The sequence below is a fragment of the Chelonoidis abingdonii genome, chromosome 4 (assembly GCF_003597395.2).
Source record: "Chelonoidis abingdonii isolate Lonesome George chromosome 4, CheloAbing_2.0, whole genome shotgun sequence".
Classification (NCBI taxonomy): Eukaryota; Metazoa; Chordata; order Testudines; family Testudinidae; genus Chelonoidis; species Chelonoidis abingdonii.
In genome coordinates this window covers 85,503,107-85,519,671 of record NC_133772.1, presented here as the reverse complement: position 1 = coordinate 85,519,671, position 16,565 = coordinate 85,503,107, and the positions used below count along the sequence as shown (strand labels likewise).

Here is a 16,565-nt window from a genome sequence, read left to right as displayed (position 1 = left end):
CATAACAATCCACTCTCTGCTGTCTCCCCCACGCTCCCTGTCACACTCCTCCCACCCATCTGTTTTGAAAAGCAATTGCGCCACTGACGCTGGATAGACTGCCCACATGCCCCAACTCCAACAGCGCTGCGAAATGTGCCACATGTCAGCGCTGGTAGCTGTCAGTGTGGCCACACTGCTCAGCGCTTTCCCTACAGCTGTACGAAGACAGCTGTAAACTCCGTAGCGCTGTACAAATGTAAGTGTATAGCCAGACTCTCAGAGAACCTACCTACCTGGCAGGAGTGACAGTATACAAGGCCGTACTGGTAACGCGAGTGCTGAGCAGGTGCTGTCTTCAACTGGAAGGGGGCGTCTTCAATATGAAAAGGCCCTGGACTCTGGCTGTGGCTGGAGCCCCTTGGCTTAATGAATCCCCAGAGTCAGCTGAAGACAGCTGGGAGTACGGGCTCCAGGATGAATTAAAGGCCCTTGGCTACCCGGGGCAGCAGGGCTCCAGCGGGGATTCTAAAAGGCCAGTACTCTGCCACTGAGGATAGCCCCCGTAGTTGGCAGCGGGCCAGGTGGCCGCTTTAAAGGAACCGGGTCCCCACTGCGGCTGGACCCTGGCCCTTTAAATCGCCTCCAGGGCTCGCAGCCGGCTCGGGGCAGGGATTTAAGGGCCAGTTGCCAAATAAGAACAGCGTATGGGTAGCACCAAAGGTCCATCTAGCTCAGAAGCGCCTACCGACAGTGGAATGCAGGTAGCCGAGGAGTGAACTAAACAGGTAATGATAAAGTGATCTTCTCTCCTGCCATCCATTTCCACTCTGAAAACAGAGGCAAGGGACACCACATTCTTATCCATCCTGATAATAGCCATTTATGGACTTAACCACCATGAATTTATCAGTTCTGCTTTTTAACATTGTTAGTCCTACGCTTCACAACCTGCCTTGCAGAGTCCACAAGTGACTGTGCGATGGTGGTGAAAACTTCCTTTATTAGTTTTGTAAACCTGCTGCCCATAATTCATTTGGTGGCCTCTAGTTCTTGTATTTATGGGAATAAAGTAAATATACTTTTCCTATCGATTCTCACTCACTCATGATTTTATTATACCTCACATATCCCCCCTTAGTTTCCTCTTTCCAAGCTGAAGAGTCCTAGCCTCTTTTAAATCTTCCTTCTTATGGGACCCGTTCAAACCTTTAATCATTAGTTGCCCTTCTCTGAACCTTTTCTAGTGCCATATATCTTTTTTGAGATGAGGAGACATATTCTGTTATGCAGTATTCGAGATGTGGGGATACCATGATTTATGTAGGGCAATATCATATTCTCCATTCTTATTCTCTATCCCCTTTTTTAATGATTTCCAATCCGTTTGCTTTTTGACTGCCTCTGCACACTGCGTGGACCCTTCAGAGTACTATCCATTGATGACTCCAATATCTTCCTGATTCATTGTAGTACATTAGCCCATCAATATTGTATGTATAGTTGGGTTATTTTTCCAATGTGTGTTACTTTACGTTTCCACATTAAATTTCATTTGCCATTTGTTGCCAAATCACTAGTTTTGTGAGATCTTTTGAAGTTCTTCACAGTCTGCTTTGTCTTAACTATCTTGAGCAGTTTATATTGTCTGCAAACTTTGCCACCTCACTGTTTACCCCTTTCTCAGATCATTTATGAATAAATTGAATAGGATTGGTCTCGACTGGCCCTTGGGAACACCACTAGTTACCTCTCCAGTCTGAACATTTACCATTATTCCTACCCTTTTTCCCTTTCTTTAACCAGTTCTCAATCCATGACAAGGATCTTCCCTTTTAACCCATGACAATTATTACAGAGAGCTTTGGTGAGGACCTTGTCAAAGGCTTTCTGGAAATCTAAGTAACTATGTCCACTGGATCCCCTTGTCCAATGTTTGTTGGACCCCTTCAAAGAATCTAATAGATCCAGTAAGACATGATTCCTTTACAGAAACATGTTGACTTTTGCCCAACAATTTATGTTATTCTGTGTGTTTGACAATTTTATTCTTTACGATTGTTTCAACTAATTTGCCCGGCACTGATGTTAGATTTATCAGTCTGTAATTGCCGGGATCACCTCTAGAGACCTTTTTAAATATTGGCGTTACATTAGCTATCTTCCAGTCACTGGGTACAGAAGCCGGATTTAAAGGACAGGTTACAAACCACAGTTAATAGTTCTGCAACTTCACATTTGAGTTCTTTCCGAACTCTTGGGTGTATGCCATCTGGTCCTGGTGACTTGTTAATGTTAAGTTTATCAATTAATTCCAAAACCACCTCCTCTAGTGACCATTCTATCTGTGACAGTTCTTCAGATTTGTCACCTACAAAAGATGACTCAGCTTTGGGAACTTCCCTAGCATCCTCAGCCATGAAGACTGAAGCAAAGAATTCATTTAGTTTCTCCACAATGACTTTATTGTCTTTAAGAGCTCCTTTTGTATCTCAATCATCCAGGGGCTTCACTGGTTGTTTAGCAGGCTTCCTGCTTCTGATGTACTTAAAAAACATTTTGTTATTACCCTTTCGAGTTTTTGCTTCGGATGCTGTGGGGAGCCTCAGGCCCTTTAAAGTACTGCTCGAGCCCAGCTGCTGAACCTCCAGCAGCGCTTTAAAGGGCCTGGGACTCCCCGCAGTGGCTGGAGCCGTGGGCCCTTTAAATCACCACTGAGGAAGCTGGTCCAGTCCGGCACGCCTTACTGGCTCTTGCCGGAATGCCGTACCATATCAGCTCACTTTCACCTCTGCCTACTAGATAAGATGGTGCAATTTATACTTCGGCATTACTTAGGTGCACTATTCCTCTGAAATATGACTAAGAGAAGTCACCATGAAAAAATTCTCTAGGCTGCAAGTTTATACTAAGCTTCACATCTAACAAGATTTTTTCATGGAGTTATAAACCCATGAAAACGAGTTTAAAAATAAAACTACTGACAACCATAGAATATAAGTTAACATGCAATGAAAGGATGCATGATCACACATTTTCAGGCATCACAGTAATAGTTCTCACACATATTGCTGCAACATACAGTTTCTGATCCTGCAAGCAGTTTGCTGTAAATATGCCCTCAAATACAAAAACCCACTCCAAAAATCTTACTAACCTTTTGTAAGTTCTACCTAACTACACCAGTGTCATGCTTTTAGAGGGTTTTCAGTGGCAAGGGGGCAGAACATACAGAATACATCCAATACCCTTTGGACGATGCCAGAAAATTGAGCATGCATGCAAAGGGTGAACTTCAGAGGATGCACACTTATACCCAAAGGGCTTACTGTAATTAATCAAGAAAAGGAGAAACTCCAAGACACCATCTTTTTGGTTCCATCTAAAAAATAAATGAATTATCCACATTCTGTCCAGCAGTATCAATAGTGACACAGCATGAGCTTCATGCAACTCGGGTAACCAAAAGTCCCGATTTTATAGGGACAGCCCTGATATTTGGCGCTTTGTCTTGTATACTCCCCATCCCTATCCTGATTTTTCAAACTTGCTATCTGGTCATCCTACATGTAACAGACTGACATTTAACTGAAGTGTTAGGTTTTTTTGTATGACCAACTAGGAGGTTTTGAGTTCTTCTAAACTAACATTTATTCAAGTGACATTAGGAGGACTGAATAGCCCCTATGAAGTGCATACCGATATAGAAGTTTTATGGCAATCATGGACCATAATGCCAGATTAAAGCATAATAAACCAGAAGTCTCACCTTGTTCTTCACTCCCTTCTTTACAAAGACTACAACTCCGGCCAAGACTTAAACTGATGTCATCAGAAGTCTTCGCAGTGTCAGTATCTCCTATATATTGTAAAAACGCATATTAGTGCTCAAAATATTAACTTTTAAATCTATTGAGGGTACACATTTTTAAAATATTTCACTTAAAAGTAAGATGCTAAACATAAGATTCAAAATTTGCACTAAGACCTCAGCTTAGTCACTTTGCTTGAAAATGTTTTAACTACCATAATTAAGTAACATAAGATTACTGTAATAGAAAGGAATTGGAGAAAAGTGTCTACTTTATCAGTTAGTTTTACTTTGTGTATAAGCAGATTCTGCTTTTGATTGTGTGGGTCTTCAATATAGCAAGTGGGAAAGGAAAAGGATATTCTTACAGAGAGAAATAGGAAAATGAAAGCCTGCTGAAAATTTAGTTTTGCTCAGAGATAGGTGAAATATGTGAAGCTACTTTTTAAAGAATATTTACTGGATTGTAAATTTACAATATCCCTTAAAATAAGCTTGAAATGCAAATTCACAAAATAGCAATCATGTCAATTCTCTAACAGGAGACCGAGCATATTAGGAGTTTGCCAGGTAATGCAGTAAGCTAGGTTAATCATGCTAACTTGACTGTATTTTGCAGACAGTAAGTTATTTGCTTTTAACAGTTTAGGTGTTTTGTTGCCTATATTTGAAAGCAACATTCTGATTAATGAAGACTAGCAGAAACAAAATACTATGACTTTCCCTGAGCCTTGTTTACATTAGGGTTTTTAGTCAGAGGAATAAAGCACAGACACAACACACTGGTATAAACTGTGATTAACACTGCTGCAGCTTCAACAGTTTGAAGCCATGTTAAGCTGCACTGGTACAAGACAGTTTATACCAGTGCACAGCTTCTCTATCAGAATTTTGCACAAATACAGCCACACTAGTGGCTAAACACTGTTGAAGGGTGAACAGAACCATCAAGAGGATAAAAATGTAATAGATTAACTAGCAAGGCAGGGAAGAAAACCAGTTATTTCCTTATTTTTAAATTAAAAAGTTGCACATTTAAGGAGGCCACCTTCCATTTTGCCTGTTACAAATAATCTTTCCCACTAAAATGCATTTTAAAATTGCTATTCTGGACAATACTACTTCTCTCCTTATTTGTTGGATGCTTAGCATCCAGTAATATTAAATTAAAGTATTGCAGCAGGTAGAACAACCGCTGCAGGGTAAGTAATAAATGAGTAGATAGAGAGTGAGGGAGGAGAAAAAATAAAATAAATGAAAGGATAGAGAGTGAGGGAGGAGAAAAAAAGTCAAGCAAGCACCTTTCAGGAAGTGAGACAGATTTCTATGCTTTCCTTTCCCAGTGAAGTTTAAAAAAGTTTCTCTGCACTTGTAATCACAACGCCCAAAGAATTAAGAATGTTTTCAAGTCAGCAGGCAGCATACTCACCCATCCCTATAACAATGGCAGGCTGAAAGGTGAAGATGGCGGACAGGATTTGGAAACACCATATTGAAACTGATTTGAAATGCTCCTGCAAGGCAATATCAAGGATAGACAGAATCTTACCTTTGATGGTTGCTGCTGTTCCAAGGCGAGCTAATCCTGATCCAATCTGGAAACAGCACATTTTAAAAACAAGAAAAAACAGAGTAAGCCTTTTCTGAGTTACATGGCAACTGTAGTTTCATAGTGCTGCTATGTGTACATTATTTACTTATACACGTAAGAGAGATTTCCAAAGGCACAAATGGGAGTTAGGTCCCAGAAGTTGGGCACCTAACAGTCCTTTGTGTCTTCACAACTGTCTGTGAATGGTAAGCCATCTAATTTATTATTCAAGAGTTAACACTAAGGCTCTAATTTGCAATATTATGGATCCCACAATATTAGGCTTCCATCACAATTTTAGCTTACTTTGCACAGTACACAATTTTGCATATATTTTGAATTTTGCAAAAACACTTTTTCCTCAATTAATACAGTAGAACCCCATTTATGTGAGCTGATAGGGGCTGGGGCTCCTGATGTCAACCCCAGGCATTAATGATAGTAAAAAAAAGTTGAAGCAAAATGTCTCGTTATCAAAAAAAAATATGCATAACAATACTCGAGTGCTTATATTGCTCCAGCAAATTTTTCTTAAATGAATAGGTCTTCTCTAGCTTTTTCAAATTACCACAATTAATAAAGGTCCGTTATTTTTTTCATGATTTTCCATTTCTCGTCTGCAACTCAGCTGCAATTACTTGACAGTCATCCCACAATTCAAGTAGGGCCTTAGTTATTACGAAGTTGCATTCTTTTCTTTATACCTATTGGAAGTAGTGACTTTAGTCTTTTAAATATGCAGATTTTAACCTGACAGTTTCCCTTTACATTATCCAATATTGAAATAAACCACAACAACATTGTTGCCAGGCTGACAAGCGTCAGGCTATAGATGCCTATAGTGATGACGCCTATAACGGTTCAAGAAAAAAATGGACATTGAAATATTTGTCACTATTTCCTTTAACCCGTTTAAAATAATAAGCAAAGACATACTGGTTATGAGGATCCAACTATGCAACACTGGGAGTTGATATTGTCGGAGTTGTAGAAAACAGCTTTGGACAACTGCTGATCATGACTATACTATTAAAGCATAAATCTCTCCAACAAGCTGCATGGCTACAACTGATTGTATAGATGAAAGCTTAATTAGTTATGCTGAATCCCAAAAGCGTATCCAGTATCAACACAACTGATTTACTTGATCAGCTTTGTTCCTGGCAACTACTTCTGCAGCATACAATTAATAACAGATCTTGAAAGTATTACTCTAGAGCCTAAGAAATCAAATCATGGACCAGGATCCCATTGTGTTTGGCACTGTATAAAACAGAACAGAGTCCCTGACCTAGAAAGATTACAATATAAGCATAAAAAAAGATGGCAGATACACATTAATTCTAGCTTTGTGTCCTGGACGGCACAGTAACAATAGAATGCATTTATGCAGCTGTAAGAAAAATTAAGAACACAGATTCGCAAGCTATTCAATTTTTATGCATGAAGGGCGTCAGTACTCCTAGAGTGATGAAACCCTTCAAACACAGAGAGCTGACCCTCTTGGTTGGTTTTGCTGCTACACTCCCAAGCCACTTCCCCAGTTCCTCAACCACCACTGCCACAGACTCCTTCAAAAACAGACCAGCAGCAACAAATACCTCCTGCTGTGCTCTGACTAGGGGCAGTTATCTCAGCCTGCAGATTAGCAGGCTCTTTCTACTGTTGCTCCCACTCCCCCCACATTACACCCTTTCCCTTTAAGAAAAGGATTTAAGAATCAAGTTAAAATGGTTGATTTCCAGCGAAGGGGTGACAGGAGAAAAGACAGACCAAAACACTCACTCTAATTCAAATCTGTTACAGATTTTTCCTAGTTTGATAAATCTTACAGAGCAGTAGCTGTTTTACAGCTAGAGCTTGTGTTTATTACGAATTTTTAGCTTTCTTCGCATATATTTTCATCGCCATTAAGTACATAACTTAAGAAAACAAATACATTCAAAATACAAGTTTTACTGAGCAAGGCCAAAATATACTTTTGGGTTTGCATGTTTGCAACCACCAGTTAAAAAAGCAAGATTTGCTTAATGTCTAAAGAAAGCCTGATACACTTCTTTACCTTCAAGCCTTAAAACTAACATTTTATTTCAAAATGCTCTCTTTATGAACTATGTCTTCACTTTACATTAAAGTTGCAGGAGGGTATATAATCCACTTTTTTGAACAATTCAGTGGAGTTGAAGTTTCTCTCGTTAGTACTACACTTCTACCTCGATATAATGCTGTCCTAGGGAGCCAAAAAATCTTACCGCATTATAGGTGAAACCACGTTATACTGAACTTGCTTTGATCCACTGGAGTGCACAGCCCCGCCCTCCCAGAGCACTGCTTTACCGCATTATATCCGAATTTGTGTTATCAGGTCACGTTATATCGAGGTAGAGGCATATTAAAAAGCCATACAAACATGCACACAAGTTCTGCTTCCTCACTCAACACTAGAGCTGAGTGAATAACTTTTTTTTTTTTTCCAGTTTGGTGAGTGACATAGAAATCCAGGAAAATATTCTGTTATTTTGAACTGGAAGTGTTTAGGGTTTTTTGATTTTTTTTTTTAATCAAAACAAAAAGCCAAAACAAAGATGGTTCAGATCAAATGAAACGAGATGCTATTTAGAATCAGCATTTCATTTCGAAACAAACTTCCAAAACTGTTCCTTTGAATGTGTAAAAATGGAACAGATTTCCAAAAAAAAAGTTTCAGCTGAAACTATTCATTAAATTCAGCAACTCAAATCTGCAAATAGTTTCAGTGTCCCAAAAAATGCATTTTTCTGTAAACTTTGTATCCAATGAAAATTTTTTGTCGAGCTCCACTCAGCACTACAGAAGGAAAGAGGTCAAATACATAGTGATAGTAGTATACTTTCAGCTAAAATAGTCATTGAAAAGAGAGAAGCCACAAGAATTTACTTGCTATAAGCATTTCCACTATTCTGCTCACGATTTATTGGTTTGAAAGGGAAACTATCAAAGTTGACAGGCTCAAACTTGAAAATGGAAGAAGAGATAGAAAGAATATAGAGCAGAAAGCAAAAAGGAGTGGCAGCTGAAAACAGAAAGGGATTATGTAAAGCACCATCCTTACTTCATCTTCATGAAGAAAGGATGTAGGTCATACTGCCACAATCCAGCTATTTTCTCCTGTAAATCTTGCTGCCTTCAAGTTCTTTGCTGAACAAGCAGAATTGGTACATAAGCACTGGAAAAAGTTAATTCTGCCTACGCATTTAAGCCATACACAGGGCTCAGGTGTTTACTATCCCTATGCTCAGTTATTACAGCTTCCATGATTTTAGAATAGCAGGTCCCAATTTTGCCAGCACAGATTCAACTTTAATCAACCCTCCTTCTCCATCATGGAGCCAAAGAAGACTGTGCAGTTAGCATTAAAGCACAAAAAAAAAAAAAAGGGGCTACAAGTAGCAGAAAACAGCTTGTGCCCTCTCCATGTGCTTTAAACACTACCAGTCATACTAGTGCATCAAAATCACAGAGGAGTGTTTATAAAGCCACAAAATGTTTGAGTTGCCTTCAGACTTGGTCTGTGCCCATGGGAGAGATATCTATATATATTTCCAACACTGGTTTAAAGAGTCCTCTTGTTATTGTAATATATTCCTCCCACAACCCCAAAATACTTGTTCTATTGAAAAGATTAAATGCTAGCAGCAAGTTCTTGCAGTCCTGCCCTAATGGGGAGGGAGAGGAAAACAGAAAGCCATGACACGTACTTTCTGCAAGATAGGTGGTCAAGACAATATGACCAACCTTATAAAAAGTGAGTATATATATTTAGTGAAGGAAATGTTCCTTTGCTGTAAACACACTTCATTTTCAAGTTCCCACATAATGCTACAGAAACAAGTAGTGCATAAACACAATTACATTAAAACTGAAATCGGAAAAATTCACACAACCTTGCCATTTTGGCTACAGTGGCCCATAATTATAACCCCTCCCCACTCTGCTTCCCCTCAACCCTCCAAAAACGTATCAGAGGATCAAAGTAACTGGGACATTGGCACAGTTCTTCTGGAAATGAGAGAGATTTAGCATCTCTCCACTCCCATCATCTTATCTTGCTCTGTTCCGTTTAGCTAATATTTATGACTACTGCCCCTGATGTGTCAAGAGTAATGTCTCTCAAAAAAGCCAGGCAGCATGATAAGAAATAGCCACACAAGGTAGTAATGGAAAAAACTTCCTAGGAATAAACTTACATTCAGTCTTCTTCGCAATTTAAATGAAATTTGCCATTTGGGAAACTGAAAAGGTGAATTTAATATGGAAGTACTAAATAAGAAGTTCCCAAATAAATGAAGTTGTAGAGCTAATGGAGTAGTAGGAAAGAAAAGACATTTCAACTATGGGTCCTAGGGCACTGACGAAGTGTTTCACAAAGAAATTAAAAAAAGAACAGGGCGACAGAACAGACTGTTTAAGCTTTTCTTTTGATGGAAAAAAGAGGGACCGCAAGCCTACTGGGAAAAGTAACAAAGACTGCAGTAATGATTAGATAGCAGTAGTTGGATTAGCTTTAATTCCTACCTGATTGTTTGGGTCTAGAGCAGCATAAGAATTGCGTGAACTGCAGCCAACTGGGGGAGTGGCTTCTCGTATGAACTCAGACATCTCGATCCCTCCACCAGGGTCACTAAAGAAAAAGTACAAAGACAATACGATGTTTTAAACCACTATTCCCATTACCTTTACTCATATTTGCTAGTAATTCAAAAGGCACAATGTTTCAAGTCTTGATTTAATACAGGCTGTTTGGGTTTTGTTTGTTTGTTTTTTTTTTAAAAATGTCAAGGTATGTGAATAAATGGACACCAAAGTACATTTTCTACTTCATTTACCGTATGCCATGCTAGGAGGGCTTGGTCACACTGCAATCTGGCTATTTTGGATTTGTGCAATGACTCTTGGAGACAATGCAAAGCAGTCCCTGAAGACATTCCAATTTACGCTGGGAACTAGAATGGTCCCCAGCCACCTCCTGAATCTGAGCCTTCCCTCCAAGATGGCAAAACTCAGCAGCTGCTAAGAATTAGGACCAGAGGATTTTGAGCAGGATAAACTGAATCTTGTTTAAACTAAAATTAACAGATTTTCAGCCAGCCTGCATAGACCCAAAGGTAGAGCCTTCTGCAAAAAAGTTTATGAATGGGATAAATATGCCCTATCTCCAACAAATTAGGAAATACTTGAAAATGGGACTCCATTTTGGCATGGCTCAACAGTGTAAAGTATATAGCAGCAAGTAACTATTCTTTAAGCCGAAGCATTCCTGCTAACATCAACAATGGTTGAAAGCAAACACTGAATTCTGGATCACTAACTTCAATCTTAGCTAAAATGGTGGATATTCCTTAAATGGTTTTAAAATAAGAGTAAAATTAAGTTAAAATGAGCATTTCAGTTTAATTACAGTATACATTACAGCCACAACTGTGCTAGTATAATAATGCCTTGCAAAAATACTCCCATTTTGCGCCCATTGAGTAGCATACTCAGAAATGTTGCATGAATTTAAAATACACCTCTACCTCAATACAATGTGGTCCTCGGGGGCCAGAAAGGCTCACCACCTTGTAGATGAGACCGTGTTATATTGGGTTCAGGCTGGTACGATGTACCAGCAAGAGTCGGCTTACCTGGCGGTGATTTAAAGGGCCTGGTGCTCCAGCCACTGCTGGGAGCCCCGGGCCCTTTAAATCACCACTGGAGGTCTGGCAGCGGGGCTCGGGTGGTGATTTAAAGGGCCTGGGGCTCCACACAAATTCGGATAAAATGCGGTAAAGCAGCGGGGATCAGTGACACTTTAAATGGCCCGGGGCTCCCTGCTGCTTTACCACTTTATATCTGAATTCCTGTTATATTGGGTCGCGTTCTATTGGGGTAGAGGTGTATTAGCATGCACATTACTTCTCAGTGTGAATTTACAGAAGGCTGGGTTGAGCAAAATTGGCACAGCTTTCTTTTAAACGAGCTACAAAAAGCTAGCATGAGGAATAGTTCACTCCACTAGGGCTCCCCCATACAAGTAAACCTAGAATTGTACAGCAGTCACCCCTACCAGAATATAAAAAAGACTGACACAGCATTACTGAAGCTAGGAATATATAAACATAAGTTCTGCAGGCACAGGAAGAAGTATGGATTTCAAAACTCAAATCATGGCATCTAAAAAGGATTTTCCAACTCCTTAAAACTCAGACCTTCAATTTACAACCAATTATAATCTTGGGTGAATTACATGTTCATTTGTTTTCCTTATGAAATACTGGAATTTTTCCATTCCTGATTTCTGTTTACTTCTGCAAGTGAATTCTGAGTGAGAGAGAAGTTGCCAGTTTCAGAACAAGAGTCACAGAAGCAGACAAAGTTATCATACACAAATGGGAAGAAAACTTAATACAAAAGATACGTCCACAACAAGTAGTAACAATAAGACTAGAAGTTCAAGATTAAGAAGTGAGACAGTCATGAGATGACTTAGTAATTTGAAAATGTTAGGAAAAATTAGCAGTTATTTCAATGCCAACTACCACGAACTTATTTAAATTGGCTAGAAACAGAGTTCAGCTAGTGATTAACAATGAAATAAAGCACAAATAAGATCTTGAAAGCTTAGTAGCCTGACTGAACATTACAGCAAAGCCACTTCCAAGGAAAAACAAAAATACAATTTTATTGAAGTCAGCAGTTTTCTCATATGAAAGTTACCAGTTTAAAGTCCACAAAAGTGAACTGACAATCTGTCATTTTCAAAAATTGGCTCTCTGACTTGGAAACTGAACACACTAGGTGCAAAATGTGTTATTAGTTAGTACCCTTCTACTACTGTCTCTTTGTGACTGCATGCACAGTTTACGCAATGTCGTGTGTAGCATCCTTGACCAATTATCTCCAAAGAATAAAAGCTTTTTCAAAAAAGCAAGTGTTTCATACTGATTTATGTTGAAAAGTACTATGTCAGAAATTTTTTTGAACAAATTTCAGATTTACAAGGGGTGTTCAAAAGGATTTGACGATCCATCTGCACCCCATAAAAGATAGACCCTGCAGTTAATTAGCTACAGATACAAACACACAAAGAAGTCAAGTCAGAATTTTAAAACCCTTTTTGCTCTAAGTTCAGTTTCTGAATAGAAACAGGATGTAAACTGCTGTTGTCACCAAATATACGGCCAGATTGACAGGCTTCTTTCTACATGCTCACCTTCCGCAAACAGTATTTAGCAGGCACCTCAAAGGGCCAGTCTGCAAAAACCAGCTACAAACTTCAGAAGGAAGGAGGTCAGAGCATGTTAATTTCTGAAGTATTAAGAGTGTTTTTTGGATTGTATTTTGTCCCTTTAAACAAAGGGCATATGGGTAGAGGGGCCTGGTTTGGCACACTAAATCAAAGAGTACCAGATATTTAATTCCAGCTCTTATGCAGACTCCATTTTTAGTCCAGGCCAAGTCACTTACTACTTGACCAAGTAGTTCCCCTCCCCATGTGCCAATCCCAAATATCTGTAGAAGGGGGATAATTCCTACCAACTGTAAAGGAGGTTGTGAAGGTTAGCTAGCCAATGTTTGTAAGTTGTAACATATATACACACCAAATATTGTCAATCATGACCTGACCATTACATCATTTCAGTATAATCATCATTAGAAGGTACTTGCAGAATTAGAACCTTAGCCAAAATTTCCATTTGATTAAATACCCTTATAGCCATCTAGAATCCACTGGTAGAGTTGAGTGTTTAACAGATTTTCTACATCTGAAAGGAGGTGATTTTTGGAACTATTATTAAACTAGAAAGCTACAGTGTGATGCTCTCTCTAAAGAGATGCACCACCATCACTACTCTGAACTTCAGTTAAGAGCAAACCTAAACACAGTGCCCCCCCTCTGCCCATCGCCCCCCCAAAAAGTTTCCCTGCATGGAGTTGGGAACAGGGCCACTATGAGAGGCACAGAACTTGTGGATCTTCCAGATGGGAAGTGGAGAGTACGGTGTTACATATTAAACTCCACCCTCAAATTCACAAAATGCCAGGCAACTGCTGATCCTGATTAGGGTGACCAGACAGCTAATGTGAAAAATCAAGACAGGGGGCGGGGGGGATAAATAGGAGCCTATATACAAAAGAGACCCAACAATTGGGACTGTCCCTATAAAATCAGGACATCTGGTACCCTATTCCTGATTGACTTTAAAAGCCATTTGACTCCCTGAAACATCCAAAGTTACAGTTATAGCTAATATCCCCAGTTTTTTCACATTACCTTGATTTACCGGTTATCAGCCTGATGAGGACTACTGTTACAAGTAAGTAGTGCATGCAGAAACAGTTTTGACCACATAAACAGATGAAGCTCTCTTACCTGGGCCCATTGCTGTCTGTTCTCCTGGTTGAAGTATTGCCTTGTTCAGTTTTTGCACCCCTGTCCATATGGTCATTGGCATTCCTCTCCACAATTTCTCCTTCATCCAATGCCCTGTGCAAACGGTAGTTCACCATTTTCAGAACAATGAAGAGAGCTGCTATCACTGGACAGTAGACTGCTACTATCACCATTGAAGAAGGAAGGGCCTTTCAAAAGGAAAATTAAAAAAAAATGAAGTGGATTCAAGAGATGTTAAAGACTAGATCACCAAACAAGTATAAAATTGAGTGTAGTAACAGAATTTTATTTGTGCCATGTACACTTTCATCATTCCCCAAAACTGATATAAAAAAGACACACATAGGATATCAGCATGTAAGACTTGTTTCAACTAGTTTTTTCAAACCTGAAAAGGGGACTTGGGTGGGAATCAACTACAGGGTGCCAAGAGTAGACATGGAGTGGGGACTCCATATCCCAGAGGCAGGCAAACTACAGCAGACCATCATGCCCAGCTCTTGAGCTCCTGGCCAGGGAGGCTAGCCCCAGGCCCCTCCCCTGCTGTCCGCTTTCCCCTGCAGCCTCAGCTCGCCGTGCCGTCAGCACTTCGGGTGGCAGGGCTGCGAGCTCCTGCTGGGCAACATGACAGCGCAGTTGGCTCTGGCTGGCGCAGCTGGCTCTGGCTGGCGCAGCTGCCGGCCCTGGTGCTCTGAGCAGCATGGTAATGGGGTGGAAGGGTTAGATAAAGGGTAGGGGGTTCCAGGGGACAGTCAGCTGACAGGGAGCGGAGGTTCGGGGGGGGGGAATGAGGGGGCTGGATAGGCACAGGAGTCCCGGGGAGCCTGTTGCGGGGGTGAGGTCCCAGGGGGGCAGTTGGGGGGGGGAGTTCCGGAAGCGGGGAGGGGTCAGGAGACAAGGAGCAGGGGGGCTTAGATAGGTTCGGGGTTCTGAGGAGGGCAGTCAGGAGGCAGGAAGTGGGAGGGGGCAGATAGGAGGTAGGGCCAGGCTGTTTGGGGAGGCACAGCCTTCCCTACCTGGCCCTCCATATAGTTTTGGAACCCCCATGTGGCCCTCAGGCCAAAAAGTTTGCCCACCCTTGCCATATCCACTGTCCAGATGACTGGGCAGCAAGGTCTCATGATCAATTTGCTTTAGAGTCAATGAAAATGAGTGACCCCAAGTGAAGTGTGGAAAGACTTTTGGGAGTGGGGTGAAGGAGGAAAAAGATCCTGTTTAGATAAGTTGACAAATCAAGTCAGAACACAACAGCTACTCCCACATGCTAGACACCAGTATCATGGCAGCCTAACATGTTTTCCTGCCTATACAGAAAGATTGTTTATATCATAGAGACTTGACACCTAAGCCTTACTAGAAATTAACCTGCAAGACTTCATGGTACAAGGAACATTTGTGCTGGAACAGCTATACATGCCCAGAAGGAAGTGGAAACACAACAAAGGTGACCTGGGAAGGATTTTTCACCCCCACCACCACCACCCACTTTATTTTGATGTGTAAAAGAGCCTGACTTTTTTTTCTCCTCCCAACTTATTCCAACTTAAGGATGAAAAGTGAGAGCTGATCTTGCCAGGTTTTGCTGAAAGACCAACAGAAGGTCTCAGGGAACTGTGACTCTAATTGAAGGAGCAAAGGTGTTCCTCTAGATTTAACCCGATCTCTCAAGGCCGTGTCTAACGTAAGAGGCTGGCAGAAGTCCTGGCACAACCTGATAACCACTTTTTAAAGCATGCTTAAAAGAGACGAGACAGAGGAGAATACCTCTGCAGTGGAGATACATCACAGCTTCTGCAGCACTTCCAACCCTCACCTCTCTGGAGAGTCACTTTTGCTTGTTATTCTGTAACTTAGAAGTCAAAAACTGGGAGGCGAGGAACTACAACTTGTCTTGTTGCTCTGGCTGAAGCTCTTCAAATCTTTAACAGACCTAGTAGAACTTCAGCAGCAGTAAGAGGGGTTGGAATCAGCAGAGGAGTTAGGAACTTCTTACCAATAAGTAATTAGTCAATGGAATAGATACAAGCTTTTCCCATTTACATACACGTTGGTGGTGATGATGCCACAAGAACTTTAAATAGTAACTGCAAGCATCAACAGGTCCCAATTAGAGCAGACAGGAGTTAGAGGTGTGGTTGATAATCTTGCTTTGAATGTTTGCAAACAAAACAAACAGGTCAAAAAGAAAATTTTACGGTGAAATTGATTTACTAACTCAAAATATTTTAAACTTGTCTGGAGCAGAGTAACTTAGGTAGAAGTCCAAAACTGAGGGGGGGGGGCGGTTGTTGGGGTGGAGAGAGGGGAGGCAAGAGAAAGAATTAACTTAAATTTTAATGTCTTGGCCTAAAACTAAGTGTTTTCAATAAATTTATTAAGAAAATACTTTAACTAAGCTGCTATCATAATCACTAACACGTCACTATCATATCAATTGATTAGTTAACCTATGCCATGGAATTCAGTGCTTTTGTTCAGTTAGAAAAAGACTGCTTATAAAAATAGATTTGCAAAGCCAATACACTTGACTTTTGAGCTAGATTCTTGAAGCCCTGGGGGAAAAAAAAAAAAATAATTGTGCCTGTGCCAGGCTTAAATATACTTCCGGTAAAGCAGGCCTGTAAAGATCAGCCAAACAAATCTTAGAGGCAGGATCCACAGGGAAATACATTTCATTTTCTACTTTGAATTAGAGGACAAGTTATTGGTTCATATTAGCAGCCATTAGGAAAGGGATAGATAATAAGACAGAAAATATTGTAATGCCATTA

The 16,565-nt window shown here is 40.4% G+C and overlaps 1 protein-coding gene across 4 annotated transcripts in view; it reads right to left on the bottom strand.

Annotated features, from left to right (window-relative positions):
- Positions 1-16,565, bottom strand: part of PCNX1 (pecanex 1) — a 141,893-nt gene that overhangs the window by 116,265 nt on the left and 9,063 nt on the right. For all 4 annotated transcript variants that reach the window (XM_032782767.2, XM_032782765.2, XM_075065408.1 and 1 more), the window contains exons 2-5: positions 13,774-13,982; positions 9,936-10,041; positions 5,340-5,385; positions 3,749-3,838 (exon numbers count right to left, since the gene is read on the bottom strand). In XM_032782767.2, coding sequence (XP_032638658.1) covers positions 3,749-3,838; positions 5,340-5,385; positions 9,936-10,041; positions 13,774-13,982 — 451 coding nt within the window. The remainder of the gene's footprint in view (positions 1-3,748; positions 3,839-5,339; positions 5,386-9,935; positions 10,042-13,773; positions 13,983-16,565) is intronic.